The sequence below is a fragment of the Ceratotherium simum genome, chromosome 3 (genome assembly GCF_057802395.1).
Source record: "Ceratotherium simum simum isolate JZ-2026a chromosome 3, ASM5780239v1, whole genome shotgun sequence".
NCBI lineage: Eukaryota > Metazoa > Chordata > Mammalia > Perissodactyla > Rhinocerotidae > Ceratotherium > Ceratotherium simum.
In genome coordinates, this window is record NC_141902.1 from 44184098 (window position 1) to 44207647 (window position 23550).

The 23550-nt window shown below is 33.6% G+C and overlaps 1 protein-coding gene across 3 annotated transcripts in view; it reads right to left on the reverse strand.

The window, feature by feature from the left end:
- MYEF2 (myelin expression factor 2) overlaps positions 1–23550 on the reverse strand; it is a 32265-nt gene that overhangs the window by 7001 nt on the left and 1714 nt on the right. Inside the window, exons 2-16 of one of the 3 annotated variants that reach the window (XM_004421542.3) lie at positions 18752–18960; positions 17454–17506; positions 16216–16223; positions 16018–16111; positions 12162–12353; positions 11317–11470; positions 10710–10759; positions 10527–10590; positions 5748–5849; positions 4213–4263; positions 3847–3915; positions 3443–3541; positions 3064–3135; positions 1093–1301; positions 961–1012 (exon numbers count right to left, since the gene is read on the reverse strand). In XM_004421542.3, coding sequence (XP_004421599.1) covers positions 961–1012; positions 1093–1301; positions 3064–3135; positions 3443–3541; positions 3847–3915; positions 4213–4263; positions 5748–5849; positions 10527–10590; positions 10710–10759; positions 11317–11470; positions 12162–12353; positions 16018–16111; positions 16216–16223; positions 17454–17506; positions 18752–18960 — 1478 coding nt within the window. Of the gene's footprint in view, positions 1–960; positions 1013–1092; positions 1302–3063; positions 3136–3442; positions 3542–3846; positions 3916–4212; positions 4264–5747; positions 5850–10526; positions 10591–10709; positions 10760–11316; positions 11471–12161; positions 12354–16017; positions 16140–16215; positions 16224–17453; positions 17507–18751; positions 18961–23550 lie in introns of those variants that run through there. The other 2 variants (XM_004421543.3, XM_087426883.1) reach the window with 2 other exon arrangements.

Here is a 23550-nt window from a genome sequence, read left to right on the forward strand (position 1 = left end):
ACTCTGAGAACACAGTAGATAATAGTATCCACAGTGATCACTAACACTTTGTGACAGGGGCCACAAAGGCCACTTTTGTGGGAGAATACTAAACTCATCCCCTTCCTGATCTCAAAAAATTAAAGATATATTCCAAATACTCTTAACTTTTCATTAACTCTCAAAGGCTGGATGTACCACTTTAGCCTTTTCATCATTTTACGTCACCTATATTGCTTACTATTGTGGTTATAGTCTCTGGGATACCATGCAATAGCAGAGAAATACTGGCAGGAAATCTGTTACTCTGTCCCACTCACACTAATTCTTTCACCATCACAAAAAAGGCCCTCTTTTAAAAGTAAGAAACCACCTAACCTTCTACAGACCTAATAAACATATTAAGGTTGTATGGTTCCATAGCCAAGAACAGTTTGTAAAAGAATTAGAAGGGCCACTAGGATGTACCTAAGCATTCCAGGCAGTGAGTTCTATGCTATCAGCTAAGTTTCCTGTGTTGTGTAGGCCACAGAGTGTGCAGAATGGGTCTCATCTATTAACTCCATATCATCTGGGTGTCAGTATTTCATTGGGTCATGCTGACAGTGCACTGCAGTACAATACAAACAAGGAAATAAATATACCATTCATTAATATTTCCCACAGAAAAAAATCTTTTTAAATGCAAGCAATGATAATATATTAACCCATTAACAATCAGGTATCAAAACAAGCCCTTTCTTTATCCACAGGAGACAACCACAGGTTCTACTCTAAATCTTGTTATTTAGTAGTAATTTGCACTTCTGTAAGTCAGACAACAGCAAAATAATTCATTTATTTGAAATGGAATTAGACCTATCATACTATCCAGGAATAAGCATCTGAACAGGTAAAATCTAAACACAGTGTTTAAAAGTTTAAAATCAATTTTTCCTCCATAATCAATATCAACATATCTGCAGTCATCGGCATACTTACCACACTGACTGAATTTCTCTTTTAGTTTCTGCCAAGTCAAGTCAAAAGGCAGCTAAAATGAAAAAAAGGTATTAGTAACACACATATAAGGAAAAAAACAATTTTAAGTATCTTTTACATTTAGTTGCTTACATTTCTGACAAATATCTGGTTGCCTTTGGAACCTATTCTGTCTCTCATTCCACTTCCCATTGGACCCGACAGAAATCCTCGATCCATATCGATGCTCCTTTCCAGTATAGCTCCTATACCTGGTCCCATTCTATCAAAGCTGGAACTCATCCGATCCAGTCCCATCCCCATTCCTCCAGTCACGCTGTTCATGCCACCAATTCCACCACCTGGATTTTCAGGAAAGGAAAGGAGGGTTTGGGAGTTTTTGTTTTAAAAACAGAAGGAAAAGGAGAAGGAAGAGGAAGAAAGAGAAAGAGGAGGGAGGAGAATCATTTTTGAGAAGGAAAAAGAGAAAAATTAATTCATTTATGTAATTAGATAATATATAAACATAAAATTATTTTTATACACACAATATAACAATCTTCCAAGGAACAGAATTTAATTTGGTATACATTCAGTTAGCTGAAAGTTAATGGCTAACTGACTCAGTTAATTCTAGCCACTATGTAAATACATTATACATATGTACTGCTATAAAATTACATTCTGATCATAAAACACATCATATAAATTATATAAATTTTCTACCAATTACTTTATCCACTAATATCATAGTTATTTTTATCCTCATTTTTATTTTTTAATAATTCCAGCTTAATAATTGCTAGAACAAAGATACATGAGGTAAAGTCAAATTATTACAACTCCAACACACCAATTGTTGCTCTCATCATATTCTTTCCCTAGCTTACCTTTCACCTCAGTAATTTCTGTTTCACATACAATTTCTCTTTTCATACAATTCGATTTTCAATAACCACAGAAAAACCTAACTTTTAATCTCAATATTATACAGAACTTGTGGAGATAACAACAAAAAATGGAACCACATCCCTTTAGCCAGAGCTTGAGAATGTAGCTCATAGCTCATACCCACTGTTTTCTTATGTGTTGAGTCCCCTTTAACTATTCCAATTCTACTCATTCTCAAAACTTATCCTTTTTTCTCATACCTGATATTCCCCCATACACAGAAATTCTAAAAATTAACATCACCCTCAAATTGGCTTTCTGTAAATGACAACTATAAAATTAGGGAACCAGAAGTATAAATACTGAGGTGAAAAAGGAAGGTAGGGAAGTTATGATTAATAGGAAAATGGCCAAGGCTGAAAAGATGATGAAGAGAAGGAATAAAATGACAAGCAAGGTACAATGGAAGTAAATATCTTTAGCTGATAGGATTTTTTAATTCATTCTTAGAATAGTTCGAGTAGGCTGTGTTTCGCATTTGTGAGATTTCAATCAATTAAAGGAAGTCAATCAAGTATGGAGAACTCCCAGAGACAAGGCTCAGTAAGCAACAGAGGTCAAAAACTAAGCCATGTGTTAAGGCTTAATGTAAGGCCTTAACTGTGGTAGCGGAAACAGATGGGAGATTTGGCATTCCCCAGTGTTGCAACTACTCTTGATTCTATCATGGGAAAGGTTTAAGAGGAGAGGAAGCAAGCATCTCTTTCAACCTTAGCCCTCAACCTCAGGAGGTCTCTAGAAGTGTGGTATCTGGGGCAATTCACCTGTGTCTACCAAAAGACACAAGATGTTCAGATGAAACAACACCAACAGCAGTTGTAGAGAATAAGCAAGGAAACAAAGAAGGTGCTAAAGCAAAAGCTGTTCCTGCCACATGATCAGAGAAATTCCCAGATTCCTTAGTTAGAAAGGAGGTTCCTGAACTGGCTGACAGTTAACATATACTCTGGTGTTAGTTTAGAAATGTCAAACAAGTAAATTTAAAGTTAGTTTAGAAATTTCAAACAGTGATCAAACAGAAAAGTTCCTTAACTATCAAAGTTTCTCTAAATTATGACAAGACACATTAACATATAAGAACAAAGTATTACTATACTACAATAACTACTCTTGCAAAGTCTTTTGCAAGCACTCAAATATTACTGAATAAATTCCAGTAAAATTTAAACCTACTTATTCCAGATCCTACTGGACCCATGTTAGAAGCTCCTATTCTTCCTGCAAACCCTCCAATCATTGCACTGCCTAAACAAGGATGGAAAGATAACATACTAATTAATTTAAATAATCATACTTTAAAATTCCCAAGATACTATGCTCTCAGAAGAGGTACAGTAACTGAAAAGTATAAAGTCTTCTAGACATAGGGTTCAAATATGTAAGATATTGAAAAAGAGAGCATGTACATTAAAATCCCTAAAGTGTTTTCCTTCAAGTAATAAATTGTGTGAAACATCATAAATTTCCAATTTTTCACCAAAAAAAGGAGAGAAACAAACTTTGAAAAATATAACCTGCAAAAAAAAAAGGAAAAGTATGCAGTCAGCCCTACCAAGTCTACCAAAGGAATCTCCAAAGCCTCGATTTATTCCAATATCACCACGTCCAAAATCTCTCTCCATGCTACTAGTCATCGCACCGCGGTATAGCTCTGAAAAGATTATGCAACAAATTAATCCTTTTTCAAGTACATTAATACAAGGCAATCCATTTAGGAACACACTGAAACTAAACTGAAAAGATAGCAAAAGTCACAAACACAAAAAAAGTCTGTGATTTACTCAACTTACCTCACATGCCACATAGATGCCCAGTCCCACCATGCCTGTCTCTATTCCCCAGTGCCCATATGCCCTCTGAAGACATCTAGTACCCATTCCTAAGTGAAGGGGGAAAATTTTAATAATAGAGAAAACTAAACATAGCATACACATCCCACTATATACATTTACCTACCTCCCATTCGGCCAACTCCTCCAAATCCTCCCATGCTATTCATTGCTTCCAGACCACCAAACCCAATTCCTATGAAATAAAGATTCATTTTGAGATTTGACTGTCAGTTGTATAGCTGAAAGGTACATTTTGTAAATGTTGAGTTTCACCAGTAAGCTCTTCATCCACCCTACCTTGTGTAGCTACTTCTTAACACATCACCTTCATATCCCTTAAGTATGTACCAGGCTCAATTTCTGCTAGCAGCCTTTAGGACATGAGCCAACAATAAACCATGACTTTTTTTTCCCTTGGAATTCTCAACACAGTTTCTAATTTACTAAAAATGGTGATGGGTACATACAAAAAACAAATGCTTATACATACCTCCTCCAATTCTATTCATTCCTCCAAAACCTGGACCATCCATTCCCATACCTCAAATAAAATACACAGTATGTACTTTCAGTAAATCTTATTTTTCCAACTCAAGAATGAGATAATGCAATACAGAAAAACAGATACCACTGGTCTAGTCACAACGGAACAGAAGAAAAGCAGTGGGGCATAGGTGGGATGGTTTAAAGTGCTATGCCATGATAGTTGTCTAATCATGAGTCTTCAAAAAAGCCTCTTTGAATATTTATTAGACAAGAAAACAAAATTCACTGGTCACACTCACATTAAGTTAGAGAATATCTAGGACTGGGTAATCATTCATTTCTTTTCAGCACAAACACACAATCATCACTATAGCAGACTTAGAGGTCAGGTCAGAAAGTAAGGACTCCTCTAAATATGGCAGCTAAGGGAGCAGTAAAAAATTAAAGAATAAAAATAGCATGTGTTTAGGAGGGTGTAGGGCCTAAGAGCAAGAGAGAAAATTTCCATCTGTTTGGATCAAAATGATTACCGTAGCTACCCTCATAATTTAAAGTATAGCTATAACACTTCAACAAAAATAGGAATCTGATAGCATTTATTAGTCCATCGATTAAAACAGCAGTTCTCAAAGTACGGTCTAGGGACCCTTGAGGGTCCAATAGGTCAAAACTATTTTATTCATCAGATAACACCAAGATATCATTTGACTGTTTTACTCTCATGAATATAAGGTGGGATTTTCCAGAACTACATGATGTATATCATAACAAATTGAATGCAGAAGTATTTAGCCAAACATTAAAGAGATGTACAAAAGAGGTAAAACAATGCCACTCTTTTCACTAAGTTTTTTATATTGGAAAATACAATTTATTTTCTTAAAAATTATATTCATGTTAATACATAATGGGTTTATTATTATTTTAAATATGTAAATATTTTTTAAGCATCTAAGTTTTAATTTTTCATACAGCAAATACTGACAAATATAACACATAAACAAAAGCCTTTTGGGGTCCTCAACAAATTTTAAGAGTATAAAAGGGTTCTGAAACCAAAAAGTTTAAAAACCAATCTTTAAAGATAAACCGTTAGTCTAGGTAAAGAGCAAAATAGCTATCTTAAAAGCTACCTTTCCAACTAGATATACAAATATAAATTGCTTATGATAAGGTAGCATTTCAGCCATTCCACAAATACTGTATATCCATGATACACAAGGCACCATACTGAACATTCTCCTTCTGCCTCAAAGACATTTTAAAATCTGAAGTGCTAAAAGGCTAGCTACAACATGGCTGGCCTCAGAGGAACCCTCCTGACCTTTGCCCATCTTCTTTCATGTTCTCTGCCCCCAAGGTTTCATTCCTTTTTCAGACTGAAGTGACATCCTAAATATTCAACTATAAAATAGAGTCCTTTAAATATTATTACAAACAGGTAAACGTCAGCTTCATAAGCTTCATAACCTATGTTTATAGAGTATAGATTATTATGCAAATGTTATCATTTAAAAAGAAATAAGAAAGAATACGTACCACTGGGACCTAAATTTCCCATTACACCTCCTATGTTCAACTGGCTGGCACTAATAGGCTGTCCACCTGGACCAAGTCCCATTCCAATGCCTCCAAGACCACCTAAAACACAAATAAGAATAACATTACCAACCCATATATGACTAACTACCTGGTACTAAATTTTTTTTAAAAGCTATATGCCTGTAGTAGTATTCCTAAAATTTTTCAAATTTGTAAATAAGAGCACTGATTCTTGTTTTCATTGGAATGCAGCAGACTGAAGCCTCACTATAATACTACTTATTAATGAGAAGTGTTTTATGAAGCAGGTCATCTTATATCCCAGTTAAAGGCATATTGAAAAGGACTCATGAAATACCAAGAGGATAATATCACTTTATAAATGGCATACATATCTGAAGATGAGAACGTTGCTCAAATTTGTTGAACCACTTAAAATCTAAGAATTACTTTTAAGATGGTTAAAATCAAACTAAAAAGTCAACAAGCATGAAACCATAATAATAAATATAGCAAATGTTACATTAACTAGTTTTATCATTGACATAAATATTTCTTTACAATTATATGGCACCTTAAGTGTTTTCACATCTATTATCCATAAAGGAGGAAATTTTTGAGACCTTAAGTTACTTGTACAATGCCATTTAGCCATGTGATTAAGCTAAGACTAAAATTTAAGTTTTCTGTCTCTAAATCCACTATTCTTTTTACTACCTCTCTTAAAATAAATTAATTAAATTTACTGAAAACATATGTTAAGAAGATAATTTGATAACACTAAAACAGTAGAACTAATTAACATTTGAGTGGGAACTATTTTATTCTACTAAATCTGAGTATGGTTTTAAAGTTCTTGCTAGTCAATGTAGCATTTAAAAAGTGGTAGGGGCTGAGAAAATGATTCATTTTTTTTTTTTAAGATAGAGTACAGAAGCATGTTGTGTTAAACTGGAAAGATCAATGAGTGATCTGGTAAGAGAAATATCTTTTTTCAGCTCAGTCCCTAAAAATGGTCCAACTGAAAGCAAAAGCACATTTAACTATCAACAATGTTCATGTCTACACCTAGCATTCATATTTTCATCTGGTATCATTCTTTACTAAAAGGAACCAGGACTCCTTGAAAGTAGGCCAATCTCATGTCTTAGAACAAGGAAAATCTTCATTGATCTGGGAAATCTTGTTTTTACCAAAAAGTAAGAATATCAGAGGCATAGGAAATGAGGAGGTTCCCAATTGCCAAGTTATAATCATTTGAGCAAAGGAAGGGAGGGAGAAAGGGAGAAAGAAAAAATGGGGAGGTTAATAATGACTAACTTAACTAAAACAACAAACTGATTCTGTCAAAGTATATGAGTTCATATTATATCTCAATAGAGATGAGCATATAAAAATGTAAATTTCAAAAAGAACAGATATAAAAGAAGTATGAATGTAACAGAGGATATATTTTTATCTAAATAAATAGAAGAGTATTAATAGTGGAAAAGAAAATTGGAAGTCCCTACATAAAGCTAGGACCTTGAAAGATGACACCCGGAGTGACAAGGCAAACTTGGTGAAGGCAGGAAAGGACTGCCCTGTAAAGGGAGAATGGGCAATATTCAAAGACATGTGAGCGGAGAATTTTCCAGAATTTATTTTAAAAACTGAATTCTCAGATAGTGAAATCCCAATAAATAGTAATCCACATGTACACTGTAATCAAACGGCATCTCCAAGACAAAGATCTTAAAAATCAGTCACATGAAAAACACAGCTTACCTATAAAGAAAGGACAATTCAACTGATAGCTAACTTAATAGCTACAATGGAAGCCAGAAGACTGTGGAATATTTTCAAAATGCTGAAAGAAAATAACTATCGATCTCAAAGATATAACCAGTAAAACTATTTTTGAAGACGTTTATGGACAAACCAAACTCGAGAGAATTTACTAACAACAGATCCTCATTGAAAGAACTTTCAAACAATGTGCTTCAGGAGAAAAAAATCTGTGCCAGGGTCTGTGAAAGCAGAGAAATGATGAGACATAAAAATGGTAAATAATAATAATGCCTAATTTGTGAGATTGAAAAAAGCAATATAGAACAAAAACACTGAGCAATAAAAGCACATAATTCAGTACAAAAGTGATTAGAATTAAAGCATTCAAAGGTCACTCTACTACTGAGTAAAAAATAATTAACTTCAGATTTTATATAGACATATTAAAATATCCAGGATAACTACTAAAAGAGAAGGCAAGAGAGAAGAAAAATAAATATTTGTAAAAAGCAGAAAAATAGAACACAAAATAAGATAATGGGAATTAATCCAAATAAATCAATAAATGTGACTAAACAAAACAAAGCTGTTATATCTATATTAATACTAGACAGAAGACTTAAAGGTAGTTACTAAATATAAAATCACTCTATAATGATAAAATTTTGATTCACTAGGAAAATATATCAGTTACAAAAACTTGGATCACCTACTAAGTCAGATTCAAAATAATTAAAGTAAAAACAGGAAAAAATAGACAAATCCACCATTCTAGTGAGAGATTTTACCGTATATATCTCTAAGTAATTGATAGCACAAGCAGACAAAATAATTAGTAGAAATATGAGGCAATTTACATGATTAGCAAACAATTTAATGGACATATATAGAACAACGCACTCACTAAGCACACCTGGAATACTTATAAAAATGCGCCACATATTAGGCCGCGATGCAAAGTCCAAATTAATTCCAAAGAATCACAATCACACAAACCGTCTTCTCTGACCACACTGCTGAGTTAGAAATTAATAAGGGAAAAAAACCATACATGTGGGAATTCAAAAATACATGGCTTAAGAAAAAAATCATAATGGTAATTTAATAAAAATTAAATCACAAAAATATTCCATAGCAAAACCTGTGTACAACGGCTAAATTTATAGTCATAACTATTTATATTAGAAAAGAAAGGCTACAAATTAGTGAAGTAAACATTCAACTGACGGAGTTAGGACAGAAATAAGAGACTAAACTCCAAGAAATAGAAAGAAGAAAATAATAAAGCTAAGAGCAGAAATTAAAATATAGAAAACGAAATTCACCTCTTTGAAAGTACTAATAAAACTGACAAATCTCTAAGCAAAAATGACCAAGAAAAAAAGAGAAATTGCAAACCTTCAGAGTTTAAAAGAAAACAGAACTATAGATGTGGTCAAAATTTAAGAGAGACTATTTTAGGCTAATAAATCTGAAAACGGACAGAAATCGTAAAATTCTTAGAAAAACAGAAATTACCAAAATTGACTCAAGAATCAATAGAAAATATGGACAATCAGTAGTTAAAAATCTTCCCCCAAACAATACACCAAGGCCAGACAGTTGTATTACAAGTTATTTCTAGCAAACACTGAGAGAACAGATCATTCCAACAGAAAAAGAACACTCCCCAACTTAGTGTTGTTTCTAGCAACAAAAAATTAGAATAACCTAAAAAATAGAAAAATATATAAAATATGATATTAGCAGTTAAAATGAAGGAACTAGAGCTACATCTATCAACATAAACAAATCTCGAAAAGAGCAAGTTACAGAATAATATACACAATATGATGTCACACACCAAATTTTAAATCCAGTAAAACAATTCCATATCATGTTTATGGATATATAAATTGTAGTCAAATTATTAAAACCTAAATCATAAATACTACATTCATAAGTTGTTTCCTCTGGGTAAGGTATCTGGTGGGAGGAGGGCAGGGAATAGGTCTCAACTTTATCTGCAAAATTTTATTTTAAAGAAAAATCACCTAAACAAATATGGCCTATAATAGCTACATGAGTAATTTTATTTTTGTCGGTATATTTAAGATATTTTATGATTAAAAAAACTTTAATGATAACGAGAGAAGGTAGACTAAAATAGTAAGAACAAGAGCTAGTTATTTATTGAATGCTTACATTATGCCAGAACTGTTCTAAGTGCTGTGTATATATATATTAATTCATGCAATACTCATGCCAATGAAGTAGGTTCTATTATCATCCTCATTTTGCAGATGGGGCATTGAGACACAGATGTTAAGTACATTACATTGTTGTTTTATAATCCTTTGGAAAACAATTTGATAATACTGATCAATGAGCATACCTGAGAACCTGTAAATCTACTTCAGGATATCTTAAGGAAATAACCAAAAACATACCAAAGATTTTTATATAAAAAGACATGAATTACTCTGCTGGTGATTAAAGGAAAAAAGTTAAAACATCTAAATACACATAGTGAAATAGTTATGGAGCATCCATATGATAGACTATCACACAGCCAATAAAAATATTTGGAAAGAATTTTCAACATGGAATAATGCTTATACTCTGTTAAACCAAAAAATACAAAATTATTTATATGGTAGTTCTCAACTACATAAAAAATATACATAGAAGGAAAGACTGAAAGACAAGACACTTTAATACTATAACAGTGGTTACTCGTGGGTGGTAAAATTACAAGGACTTTTACCCCCTTCTTGTGCATGAACTTACCAAAGTTTTTAGTATATATTGCTTTTATAATCAGGAAAAACTACCAAAAAGGAACAAAATGGCACATATTTATCTTCCCAGTCTTCCTAAACAATCACGCCAAACTATCTCCATAATTTGAAACTAACCCTAAACTCTGGGCAACTTGGGACGTAGGCACGAAAATAAAGAGTTTCGCTTAGCATATAAAAAATTGTAAAAGAATAGTCTGTATTGTTTCTAATAGCTTTTACTTACGTGGTAATTGTGGTGTTTTACTATCATGTGAACGGTAGTCTTCATGAGGGACAGACTTGTCATCCTAATTGCAAAAAAGTTTATTATAGGGTTAATATATAACTAAAAAGATCTGCAATGTAGAGGAGAGCAGATAAAAGATTTCAAGAGGCTGGAGGGTTGAAGTGATATATAGGAACTCACCATTTTCACATGCATAGGTCTATCAAACAAAAACTGCCCATTGAACATAGCTGTTGGTTCAGTCAAGGAAAGCCAGTTAATACAACTATAAAATTATACTTGAACACAAACACATTTTTAATAATCTTATTTAGAGTCAGGCTAACTCTAATAATTTAATCAATGTCTTCAATATTTTACTTATTTGTATTAGTGTCTTTCATATACTCAAAGAAAAATCTTTAATTCTTTGCTTTATATTTTTATTTTATAAATAAAATACAAACTTTTAATTCAACCATTGAAAAAAGAAAATTAACAAGGCTTCTTTTAAAGCAATTGCATTAATGCACAATGGATTACCTAACTGTTAACAGCATGTATACATACAATTAGTTGTGGCAGGAAGAGAAAGGAGAAAAAACTTCATACCGGGCCTGTACAATACAGCTAATTCAAGTTTTAAGAGTGACTTTAGTACTTGGACATAGTAAAGGTTTTATGGTGCTGGAGACTAAAGTCTAACACACATTTCTAAGCCAGCCAACCTTCAATTCCATGACCCCCACAATGTGGTATCAAGCTTCTTCAACCTTAGTAAATAATGCTAAAGTGTAAATCAGGATACAAATTGCTTGAACTGCTTCAATTGCTTGTTCAAAAGTGACTGTGCCCATTCCTCTGCTCTTGCCATCTTTGTCTTCTTTAATATCTGCCCGCTTTACAGTTCCAGCTATGCTGAACACTTCCTTTAGCTTCTTCCAACCAACTTTGAAGTCAAGCTTAACATAAAATTATACAAGGTTACATACCTAATAAACCCCTCTCCCCATTTATAAATAATACAAACAAATCTTTTCTAAATTCTCAAAACCATAAAGAACTATAATTCTTGTTAAATAGTATATCAGTAGTATTCAACTAAAAACATCTTAAGTTGTTTAAAATCAGTTAAGCTACATCTACATTGTTCCTCATCCTTAATTTTTTTTTAATTCCCAAAACAGTCTCTCAATTGCTCAATCCTGCTTTGCACATTTGAAACTTGCACACCTATTTTTACTGAGATAAATTCAGATTTTGGAAAGTACTGTACATATTACTGACTTGCAGAAGCTTAGAACAAATGACAAACCAACTACAACGTGCACATCACAAATATCAAAGCTAAAGAAAGAAATCCATTTACTAACATGAACAAAAATCACATACAATAAAAGTAAATCATTTCAAGAACTGCTTGTGTTTATAAATTCCACAGTTCTCTTTTAAAAAATCCTAAATACTTGTATTTACACTCTAACCTTACATAAACAGACTTAAATTGGGGTTTTTACAATAATTACTGTTTTGCTTACTGTAGTTAAAAATAAGCAAAATGTTCTATAAACCTACAACCCATTCATCTAATTAATCTCATGATTAGAACTAAATATCTGAACAACAAAAATTTAGACTAAAGCTTAAACTTACATTAGCAACAAAAATTGTGGAACCAAGTCTACCAGCCTGCAAATTACTGATAACCTCAGGAGGAATGTTTGGATTATTGAGAATGGAAGGTGGTAAATTCATCAACCCTGATCCCATATCAGGTACATGTCCTCCTGGAAATGATCCTCCTGTTCGTTGCAATGCCCTACGAGCATTTTCTCCATCAGGATCCTATAACACACATTGAATGTTAAATGCCACTAGATACATAAGCAAGTCTACATCATTAAATTAACAACTTCAAATTCTATAGTGGCTATCCCATCTGGCTCAAATTATTGGCCCTCTTGAAGAGTGAGCTTTTTTTCTCATCCAGAGAATTCCGTCCCATAAAAACCTGTGGACAGACAAAAGATTTCAGTCTCCAGGGATGTCAATTAAATACCTCTTTCCAATCAAATACCTCTTTCCAATCACTAAAGTCACTTAAGAACTTGAAATTAGTTTGATTTCACCCTCATACTGGTGTACAAGTATATGGCACATACACATAAATACACATAACTCAAAGAGGAACAAAATACTTACTGTGACTTTTCAAAATGCAGTAAGGGTGAATTTTCACCACTGGCTGCCCAATGCAATGCCAAATTCAGACTAATTGAAAGCTTTTCAACAGCGAAGAGACTGTTATAAAACCCAGGAATATTGGGGTAGAGGGGAAGTATTATAATATATAATTTCATTCCTGAACAAAATACAATTATCCACCTTCTAACCTCTTTCCTTCCTCAACAATGATTATGATCTGAGATGGAGGGAGAGGGGAGATAAAGAAAGGCTAAGTGTTCAAGTGAAGAATGAGACTAAACATTGCTTTTTTTAGTTTACTAACTTTATAAGAGAAATATTCTACCTTTAAACAAAATAAAAAAGCAAATTCAAAAAGCAAACAAAACAGCAACTAGAAGGATGTGCAGCTATGACATACAACTATCTACTGGGGCTTTGGGGGAAAAAAAATAAATAAATAAAAATTAAAAAAAAAAAAAAAAACAAACAAAAACCACATAACAAATTGATACACTATCATCTGCAATACCAAATGATTATGATACACGTAACCATCAACTCTATTCTGCTGGCCTCAGTCTGGAAATACTAAGAAAAAGAAAGTTGGATAATTTAATAAATTCTCTAGGAAGGCTGGGAGAATAGAAGGTGAAAAAGTGAATGCAAGAATAAAGGTGTTCTGTCTTCCAAAGTATTCTTCACCATTAAGGAAAAAAAAGAAATACAGAAGTAAAGAAATAAATGTTTAGAAGAATACTTATAAAACCTTTAAGCTAATAAATAGTATATGCTTCAGGTTCAAGGTTTCAAAAACTTGCACAAATACAAAATTTAGGATAATGGTTACCTATGGAGGAAGGAGAAAGACAGAGTAGGGGAGATGCTTCATGAACTATTAAGATAGTTAAGTTGTTTGTCCTTAACATCTTAACATTAATAAAGCAGATTCCTATGTTTTGATTTGTCTTTTTATGACAAATATATATAAATATATATATATATACACAAAAATATATACATATAGAATATATAAAACATATATAAGATACAATTTATATAAAACAAATTACCTACTATGTTACATGGTTTTTAATTCCTCTTGTCCCCTTGGATGTCAGCCTGCCAGTCATACCCTGCTATTGCTATTGGAGGGCCAATAATAAGTTTACAACTGCTACTAATCCCCATTTAATTAAATGAAAAAAAGGCAATTCTAATATCTGTTAAGGAACACTGGAAATACACTTTTCCTTAGACTCTCACTAGTAGTTCTCAGCATTGACCCCAGCCACTCATTTGTAAATCAGATATTCCCAGAAAAGGGACATTTAGTGATAATAATCCAAAAAAGTTAATTGAATAGAGAACACCTCATCATTTAGCTAGGTCCAACTCAACCATTTTTTTCTCTTAAAAAACTTAAAAATGGAAGTATCCTATATCACCTTGGATCACACAACTCTATTCTAGGGTCTCTGAAATATTACTGAGGATCTATAATGTGCTAAAACTTAAAAGAACACACAAAAAAAATGGGCTTGGCCCTTAGTATCCAATAAACTTTTTTTCCAATTTAAAAAAAGACACTAAGAATCTATAATACTTGTCTTTTGAAGAAGAATAGAAAAAATCATAAAACAGCAAATCATAATCCTCAAAATAATAATTTCCCATAATGGTGGCTGTTCTACAAATACCACCCTTATGGGAAATTATTAGGATATCAACACATTTCTGGAACACTGGTCCAGGCTTATGCATAAAAACTACCAATAAATGGCTGGCACAGACCACCACAGTCTAAACTTTCTCTACCAATTCTCACTTCCTGGTCAAAATATTTAAAATAAATAAATAAAGCCCCAGGCTCAAACAGATTTAGAGGAATTCAGAAGCTGACTCCAATAAAGCGTTTTGAAATACTTTATTTGGTGGTAGCACGGCCTTTATTTTAAGCTATTATCACCTCATATGCAAGAACAAAAGACCAACAACCAGTAACATTCCCACCTTGGACAGGAATAACAATTCATCACTAATAACATCACAATAATAACATCACTATTATTATTACAGCTAATATTTATTATGTAACTACAATATTTTGAGCACTGTGCTACGTGCTTTATATAACAGTATCACAATTAAAACAAACCGCTAACATTTATTAAATGATTTACATATATTAACTCAGAGTCCTTATAACACTATCAGATAGGTTCTAGCATTATTCCCATTTTAGTGATCAGGAAACAAAGAAATAGAGAGGTTAAGTAATTTGCCCTGGGTCACACAGATTCTCTGATGCCAGAGCCTGAGTTCTTTACCATGTATTTTACTTAATTCTCATAAAAACCCTATTAGGTAAGTGTTATCAGTAGTAATATAATTCCTGAGGTTTAGAGAATAAGTCACACAGCTAGAAAGTGATAGAGCTGAGACTCAAATCACTATTATACTACGTTTAATTGTGACTGACAGTACTGCTCTACTACCAATGATTTACATCCATGTTGGTGGAGACTCTTCTGGGTCTCCAAGTTACATCCTCTACCCTTTTTAATACCGACTTTAGCAAGGATATGTGCATAACTGATCTGTGATCAAACTATTCAGATAAGATTAACAACAAGAACGAAAAGAAGACATGAAAATGACTGCTATTCAAGCTAACCATTTTCCAAGTCAACTGTATCTAACTGTAAAGAATGTTTCTATGTATCTTCTGATCATTCTTTTGTCAACATATTTATACTGGTACAATTCCATACAAAGGGAACATCTCCATTTTAGGGTTTTCCAAGTTCCAGTTATAAATTTCACTAACAGATTTATAACTTCTCTTAAATTTTAATCTGGCACAGTCTCAGGTTAATTTTATTAAAAGTGAATACCAATTTTATTCTAATCCACAAGGCATCTGTGTTATTAAGCAACCTGTAATTATCAACTACAAGAATGTCTACTATATTTCTCAAATTAAACAACACAATCTAAAAATTAAAAATGTTATACCAAACAAAGTCAGCATCTAAAGCGTGTCATCTTTAAATTTCTGGGTCCTGAAATTTTTTAAAATTATGCACCTCCACTTATAATAACTTGGAACAAATCAATATATAGGATAACTGCCCTTCCCATTAAGGGCAAATAGGAAATCATGTACAAGCAAAACTATGATCATTATATAATGCTTAAATAAGCATCTATGCTAAAAAAAAAATGTTGTTGTTGGATAAATACATTACCAAAGATGAAAATCCAAAGAAAACATGTCCTTATATTCAAATGTTTAAATTATTCCAAGTATAAGAAATCTTACCTCTTTAATATTCAGGGGTCTTCCACTAAGATCATATTTGTTCATAGTTTCTAATGCTTTCTTTACAAATTCTTCATCTTTGAATTCAACCACACTTAACAGGGAAAAAATTTATAGGAAATGTTTATGTACTAAGATATCTTTTTTCCAATCAGAAGTTTAAATTTGACTTAAGATACTTAAAAAAAAAATTCTTACCCACAACCCTATATCCAGGTAGATTTGTCAACATATGCAAAAGAAAAAAAGTTTTAGATCAGTAGATGAAGTTAATGGTAGATTCTAACATTTAAGTCATCAAAAGCAATCAATAGTACAATCACTTTTTTCTTTATCCCTCCAGAACATAACAGGCAAGTGACCACAAATTTTCTGTAAATTTTTAAATCTATCTATTTAAGACAGTAGAATCCAGCATTTAACAAGCTTGGAGTACAGTTTTACTTTTAGATGACTCTTCTTTAAGTTGTTAGTAATGTCACTGCACAAATTCAATCAAAAGTAACTCAAGTAAATAACTGAAGCCTCCAATATACTTATCCTTACATTGTGATAAATATTTTCAAAAGATGTATTATTATGCACAAATAGTTTTTAACATATATTTTCAATCTTATTAAAATCAAAATAGGAAATATTAATCTCATTTTTAACAATGTTCTCTGTTAGAGAAAACTGGCTGCACACAATTTAACAGCATCCAGTTGTAAGTATATTAAAAAACCACCTATACTAAAGAAACAAATTTGTAGAATCACTTTTTAAATAATTCCTTTTCATTATTACTGTTCAAAGCGCCATTTGAATGTAATGACAAAGTTTTTATTTCTCATGCACCCAACTGATTTTTGATAATATAATTAAACACTGTTAAAAGCTTTCCACTGTATTCTTCCGTATACTGCTTTCTTGTTGCTAAAAATCAGTATCTACTATCAACCAATTCCTTCTATGTCAATTTTAATCATCAATGTCATTCATACCAATTGGTCAGAGCACTGCCTCTTATGTGGTCCTGCAGCCTACCAAATTAAGCTCTTCAGTGTAAGTTTCAAACATATATTCTGAATTAACACCTTTAAGCTACAGGCCTCTCATGGAACTCTTAGGGAATATTGTCAATTCAGTGACTTTTAAAACATCCTTGAAGACATCAAAACAACAAGAAAAAATCATATATTATTGACTAAGAAGCATTACCTTAGAGCATTAGAAAAGTGAATGCCTTTTATCAGCATTTACAAAACCCATCCCTTCCAGGGAGCTAGTTTGGTTTGAATAAGTGTCAGACTTGCTAGTATAAAGCCTCAAATCTTGCATAATAAAGTAAAACAAAATGAAACTTAAGTTTCCAAAAACTGGTACAAGTATTATACAAAAAGTAAACTGCTGAGGAACTTTTAAACCTCAAGCAGATTATTGCCCACAGCACTTACCCTTGATTTTCCTTCCGCATCCTTAAAGAGCTCCACGTATGTAACCTCACCAACTACATAAGACATACAAAAGGAAGATACCAAGAAACAATACATTTAAACACCAATATCTTGCTTTACTGCACACCTGTGCACAACTCTACAGAAAAGCACCTATTATTCACCAACAATCAAAACCAGACCAACATACCTCCTGTCAATGGCTATGTAAATTTAACTAATTTTCAGAAATGTACATCATCCACATTCTCTAAAAAAGCTAACAACCATATTAACCTAATTCGTACTACAGATCATAGTTTGGCCAGCATGATATAGTTGGTGAACAAATGCACATATACATACAAATGGCCCCTTAGCCTATCATATTAAAAGCATCGACATTAGCACTTATCAAATAACTTTGGTCGCCTACACACAACAGCTGTTTTAAGGTGACTTTCTACCTGAATGTCTTCAATCATGTTTGCCATCAATAAACTAAATTTACAAGTCATGCTTCACAGCAAGCCACACACTTTCTAAATAAAGTCAATGAATAAAACCAATCAAATAGTTGTCACCTTACAACAGATACACCAATGCAATTTTTATTTATTTATTAGAAGAGATCAGCCTCAAAGCCAAGTACATAGTTTGCAGGACTGTTGAAACTCAATTTTTCAAGAGATAACAAAACTAACTTTTACAAGATCAAATATTAAAATTATTTTTCCCCAAAATCAACCATGTATATAAAATGAGGGTTTTCAGGTTATTCTGAAAACAAAACTGCAACAGCAGTAACGCAATTTTAATATAGAACTGCAGAGACAGCATCATGGCATTCATGACAATGCAAACAAGATGAATTCCACAGCCGGATTCCAGACTCCACCAAGATAATAACAAAACAGCTTTTGGAAAAAAAATAATCAGACCTTATTATTCATACTTTAACACACTAAATGTATTGCTTAACTAATACAACAGTCCTTTAAAAATCTATAAAAACTTCAACTAGGCAAAGCAATCACTTTAACAAAATTCTTGGTGGCATGCATATGCTGGCTCACTACTATTCCACTAAAATGACAAAAAAAAAAAAAAAAAAAAAAAACCTTCATTTATCCATACTACCTCGTAAGGAAATTGTGTCAAGTGAAAGAAGAGGAAAAGATTAATTCATGTGTCAAGAAATAAAACAAAAATCCATTTATTGAGTCTGTGTGGCTCAGAAGAATAAAAAAGTTTGCTTAGCTCCCTTCCCCCCTTCTACATGAAGATTATCCAACAGTGGGTTTATCAGAGATGGTTACCTTTTTCTCTCATTAGATCTTTAATAGCTTGCCATTTCATGTCATATGGGATGTTGCTAATGAAAACTCTGTTACGATTTGGACCCTTCTTTTCTCCAGTGCCCGAATTCTTGTCTTTTGAATAAGGATGAAATCTATTGGCTTTCTTATTTCCTGTAGACTTTTCTTTTAATTCAGATTTCTCTTCCTTCACTGATTCATCATTCTCTCTATGAATTAAAAACAAAACAACAAAAATAAAACCTCAGTCATGCTTTAATAACAAAAGTCTATATTAAATATTTCATATTTATCACTTCATTTCACCAAACTCTCACTAAGATAGACCTCAGCAAAGCAGCTGGAGAATCAGCCTGCTGGCTCTGAAATTATCCAATGCCATTTCAAAGCAAGGATTTGGGCATATTACCAACTTCTCATTTAACAGTCCTCATTTTTTTCCATATTAAATAGCTACAGCATCCAAACAATCACCCAGTTTTTCCCATCACAATACTTAATAAACATTATCAGAACTTAACAAGAGGGGAAAACCAATGATTTTATTCCTACAGTATGTAAAACTGCCACCTTTAATGGAGAATTAACTTTCTGGGCCTCATTGAGAACTCTAAAAAATCTAATTTACAAAATGATATCCTGAAAAATTTTATCTTAAATGTTAATGGTTTCTTCCCAGACTTTTTCTCCTCCACTGCTTAAAAACATAATTAAAATACATAGCTGTATCTATATATGTATATACTCCCATATGACTCTCATAATTTGTTTCTATTCCCAATTTTGATCAACACAGAAGACTGATAAGGTATCCTAATATTTTCATGCTCAATATTTTCTGTGTTTTAACCTATAAACTAGGATACGGTACTTCATAGAATCATGCCATTTTTATTGGTAGTATTTCCTACAATGGGGAGAGGAGGTGAAGGAGGGAAGCAGTGCTTAAATGCAATTCAAATCAGAATTTTATAAATCTACTTTTTTTTTTTTTGCCAAAGAAGATTCACCCTGAGCTAACATCCACTGCTAACCTTCCTCTTTTTTTGCCTGAGGAAGATTAGCCATGAGCTAACATCTGTGCCAACCTTCCTCCATTTTCTATGCGGGTCGCGCCACAGTATGGATGATGAGTGGTGTAGGTCCACGCCCGGGACCTGAACACGCAAACAGGAGCAGCCAAAGTGGAGTGCGCTGAACTTAACCACTATATCATGGGGCTGGCCCCTAAATCTACTTTTTTCTTTTTATGAGGAAGACTGGCTCTGAGCTAACATCCATTGCCAATCCTCCTCTTTTTGCTGAGGAAGATTAGCCCGGAGCTAACATCTGTGCCAATCTTCCTCTATTTTGTATGTGGGATGCCGCCACAGCATGGCTTGATAAGCGGTGCATAGGTCCTCACACAAGACCTGAACCTGCGAAGCCCTGGCGGCCAAAGCGGAGTGCAGGAACTTAACCACTAGACCACTGGGCTGGCCCCTAAATCTACTTTTTAATGAGGCCCTAACTAGAAAAACATTTAATTTATAAGATTGTAATCACAACACAACTATATGATGCTATCCACCAACCATGTGTAAGATGTAAGTACACACTTGAAGTAAATCCTATAGATAAAAATCTGGATATATACTTTAAAATGCAATTTACTTTTCAAAAGGAATCTTTTTTTACAGAAGTGACAATAGGTTTATTTTAAATCACTAATTACTCTACTGAATTTAAAACCATTTAATTAAAATTTTGATTTTAAAGCAAATTTTCACTAATAAAAATCCCTGGGAATGACATTCAAGAATCTAAACCTTTTAAAGCTTCCTGGATTATTCTGACAACCAACCAGGTTTCATAATCCAGGTTCTAAATTATCTTCTAAACAAAGCAATTATGGGAATTCCTACATTGCAGTGCTCCATATACACCTCTTATTGTAGTCACTTGTTCCACAATATATTGAACTTTTTAGACACTACTTTTCTGCGCAGATAACAACACAGCCATATATATAGTAGGTAAAACTCTATGAGAACAAAAACCATCCGCCTTGGTATCAGCAGCATCTAGCATGGTAACTGCACATAACATGCGCTACATAAATATTAATTTTTGAATGAACAGTCAGTTAAGAACCCATACTCCTCTGAGCACAGATGGTGCTGCTGTCTGCCAGAAAAACTGCTTAAATCAAGGAAGAGACATTAGGGCCAAACTTGCTTTGCCGCCTTTTCAGACCTTGACAGGGACATCTTCACTGTCAAACATCTTCCCCTCAGCAGAAATGGCACAGCCTGGAAGTGATCTTCTCAACTGTCCAACTCTGGCAAGTACCTACTGGTCTGAACAGAGTAGCAGCAAGCACTGAAAATGGCAGCAAGCAGCCAAAAGGCACAGAGGCCTTTTCTCTGGTTTCTGGGTATAGTAGGTACAAGAAAAAATCCTTCTTTTCAATCCCCCAGAGAACCCATTTACATAGTAGGCTGAATTCAATGAATGTTTTTAAAATAAAAAAGTCTCTGTTCAGGTGAACAGACATCTATATAGTCTCTAGCCAAATGCCCCTCCCCCTGCCTATTTTCTTCCTGGATGAAACCAATCGCGAAAACCACACAAAGTTTCAAGTACTCATTATGTCCTTCTCTTCTTACATGGATGTTGTCAGCATTTGCTTACAACAATCTGACAATTCCATTAAAAAGCAGTAATATTATGTAAGCTACCCTCTTTAAAATATTTACTCAAAGGATGACCAGAGAGAGCAATTTCTTCAAGTCTTCCCCAATTAGAGGCATCTTAAAGATACTGCTAAACTGCTCATCTACAATGCATAAATTATCTATGGAAAACAGAACAGTTTAGTGGCTAGAGGTGTGGTCTTACTTATATTAAGAAACTAAACTATAATTACTCAATTTCTGAACTCTTTCTATGTCATAAATACACTATGGAAGAGAGAGTAAAAATACACGTGAAAACTCTTCAGGAAATGATGCTACATAATATCAAACTATTGGCACTATATCCAGAATTCCATGTAATAATTCCCAAATCATTCATTTAGGTAAAACCCCGTTAACGTACTTGAAATACGGTGACTACTCTAAGTCACAAAAACGTTACCTACTCTTAAAATTAAATTACGTCTACCCCAATGATAACACATATTTCTGAAAAATCAATATCCAACACCAAATGAGGAAACATAGTTTTAATATATGATTTTAAAAGCATAATGCTATAGAATGAGATCCAAAATTAAGCCCAGTTCCATTCTTTACTCCTAACATGATAAAAGAAAATACTACTCGGGGCCGGCCCCGTGGTTTAGCAGTTAAGTGCGCGCGCTCCGCTGCTGGCGGCCAGGGTTCGGATCCCCGGCACGCACTGACGCACCGCTTGTCCGGCCATGCTGAGGCCGCGTCCCACATACAGCAACTGGAAGGATGTGCAACTATGACATACAACTATCTACTGGGGCTTTGGGGAGAAAAAGGGAAAAAACGGAGGAGGATTGGCAACAGATGTTAGCTCAGGGCCGGTCCTCCTGAGCAAAAAGAGGAGGATTGGCATGGATGTTAGCTCAGGGCTGATCTTCCTCAAAAAAAAAAAAAGAAAGAAAGAAAATACTACTCTACTTCAACCACTTCACCCGTGCCAATTCACTGCACCAATGTTTAATATTTTATACAAGTACCCTAATGTCATATACTCCAAGGTGTTATTAATCACACATGAATAATGAAGAGTTATAACAATACTGCTATTTTTCTTCCTATTCACTTAAGAAAAGGCGAGTTGGTATACCATTTTGGCATAAAGAAAAAGACTAGACCTAGGGAAACATCTTTAATATCTTGTCAAAAGATGTAAACACGCCAACTAAATCCTCTGTGTATGGGTTTCATGATCCTAAAAGTTCATTTCTGCATTTCTTAAAAATATATTTACTGGGCCTTTTTAAGTATAAGGCAATGGGAATACAGAGATGAATAAGACCTAATGGTCTCGGGCCGGCCCCGTGGCTTAGGGGTTAAGTGCGCGTGCTCCACTGCTGGCGGCCAGGGTTCGGATCCCAGGCGCGCACCGACGCACTGCTTCTCCGGCCATGCTGAGGCCGCGTACCACATACAGCAACTAGAAGGATGTGCAGCTATGACATACAACTATCTACTGGGGCTTTACGGGGGAAAAATAAATAAATAAAAATTAAAAAAAAAAAAAAAAAGACCTAATGGTCTCTATCCTCAATGGCTAAAGACTAATCTCAGCACAAATTTCAATCTTGATAAGCGGCATTGTGTTCATTTCTAAGCAATATATATTTTAAGGCAATATTTGGTAATTTTTATCATCTCAATAAATTCTTATCATTAAAAACATATGATAATCAACTCAAGGTTTATGTATTGGGTTGTTAACTACTCCAGTTGGTTCACAGGATCAAAAAAAGGCTGTTAGGTTGATACAGGTAAATGTGCCTAGTTATTCAGTATGAGTGGCCTGTGCTGGACCATTATATGTTCTTAGAGAATAGAGAGTACAAGAAACCCCTGTGAGTAAACTGGCCTCAACTTCTGAGAAAATAAGAAAGGAGAGAGATGAACTGTAAGCAATATGAAAAGAATCTGCATTTGTATTTACTAGTAACATTTCTTAATTGCTTCACCTTATATTTTCCTCTCCCTCAATTAGAAATGAAAGGGATTCTTTTCCCACCTCTGTCTTCTTGGGTCTAGCTAAGCCACAATGAGACTTGTAAAGGGATTAGAGACTTTGAGACCTGATGGAGACTTTCAGAT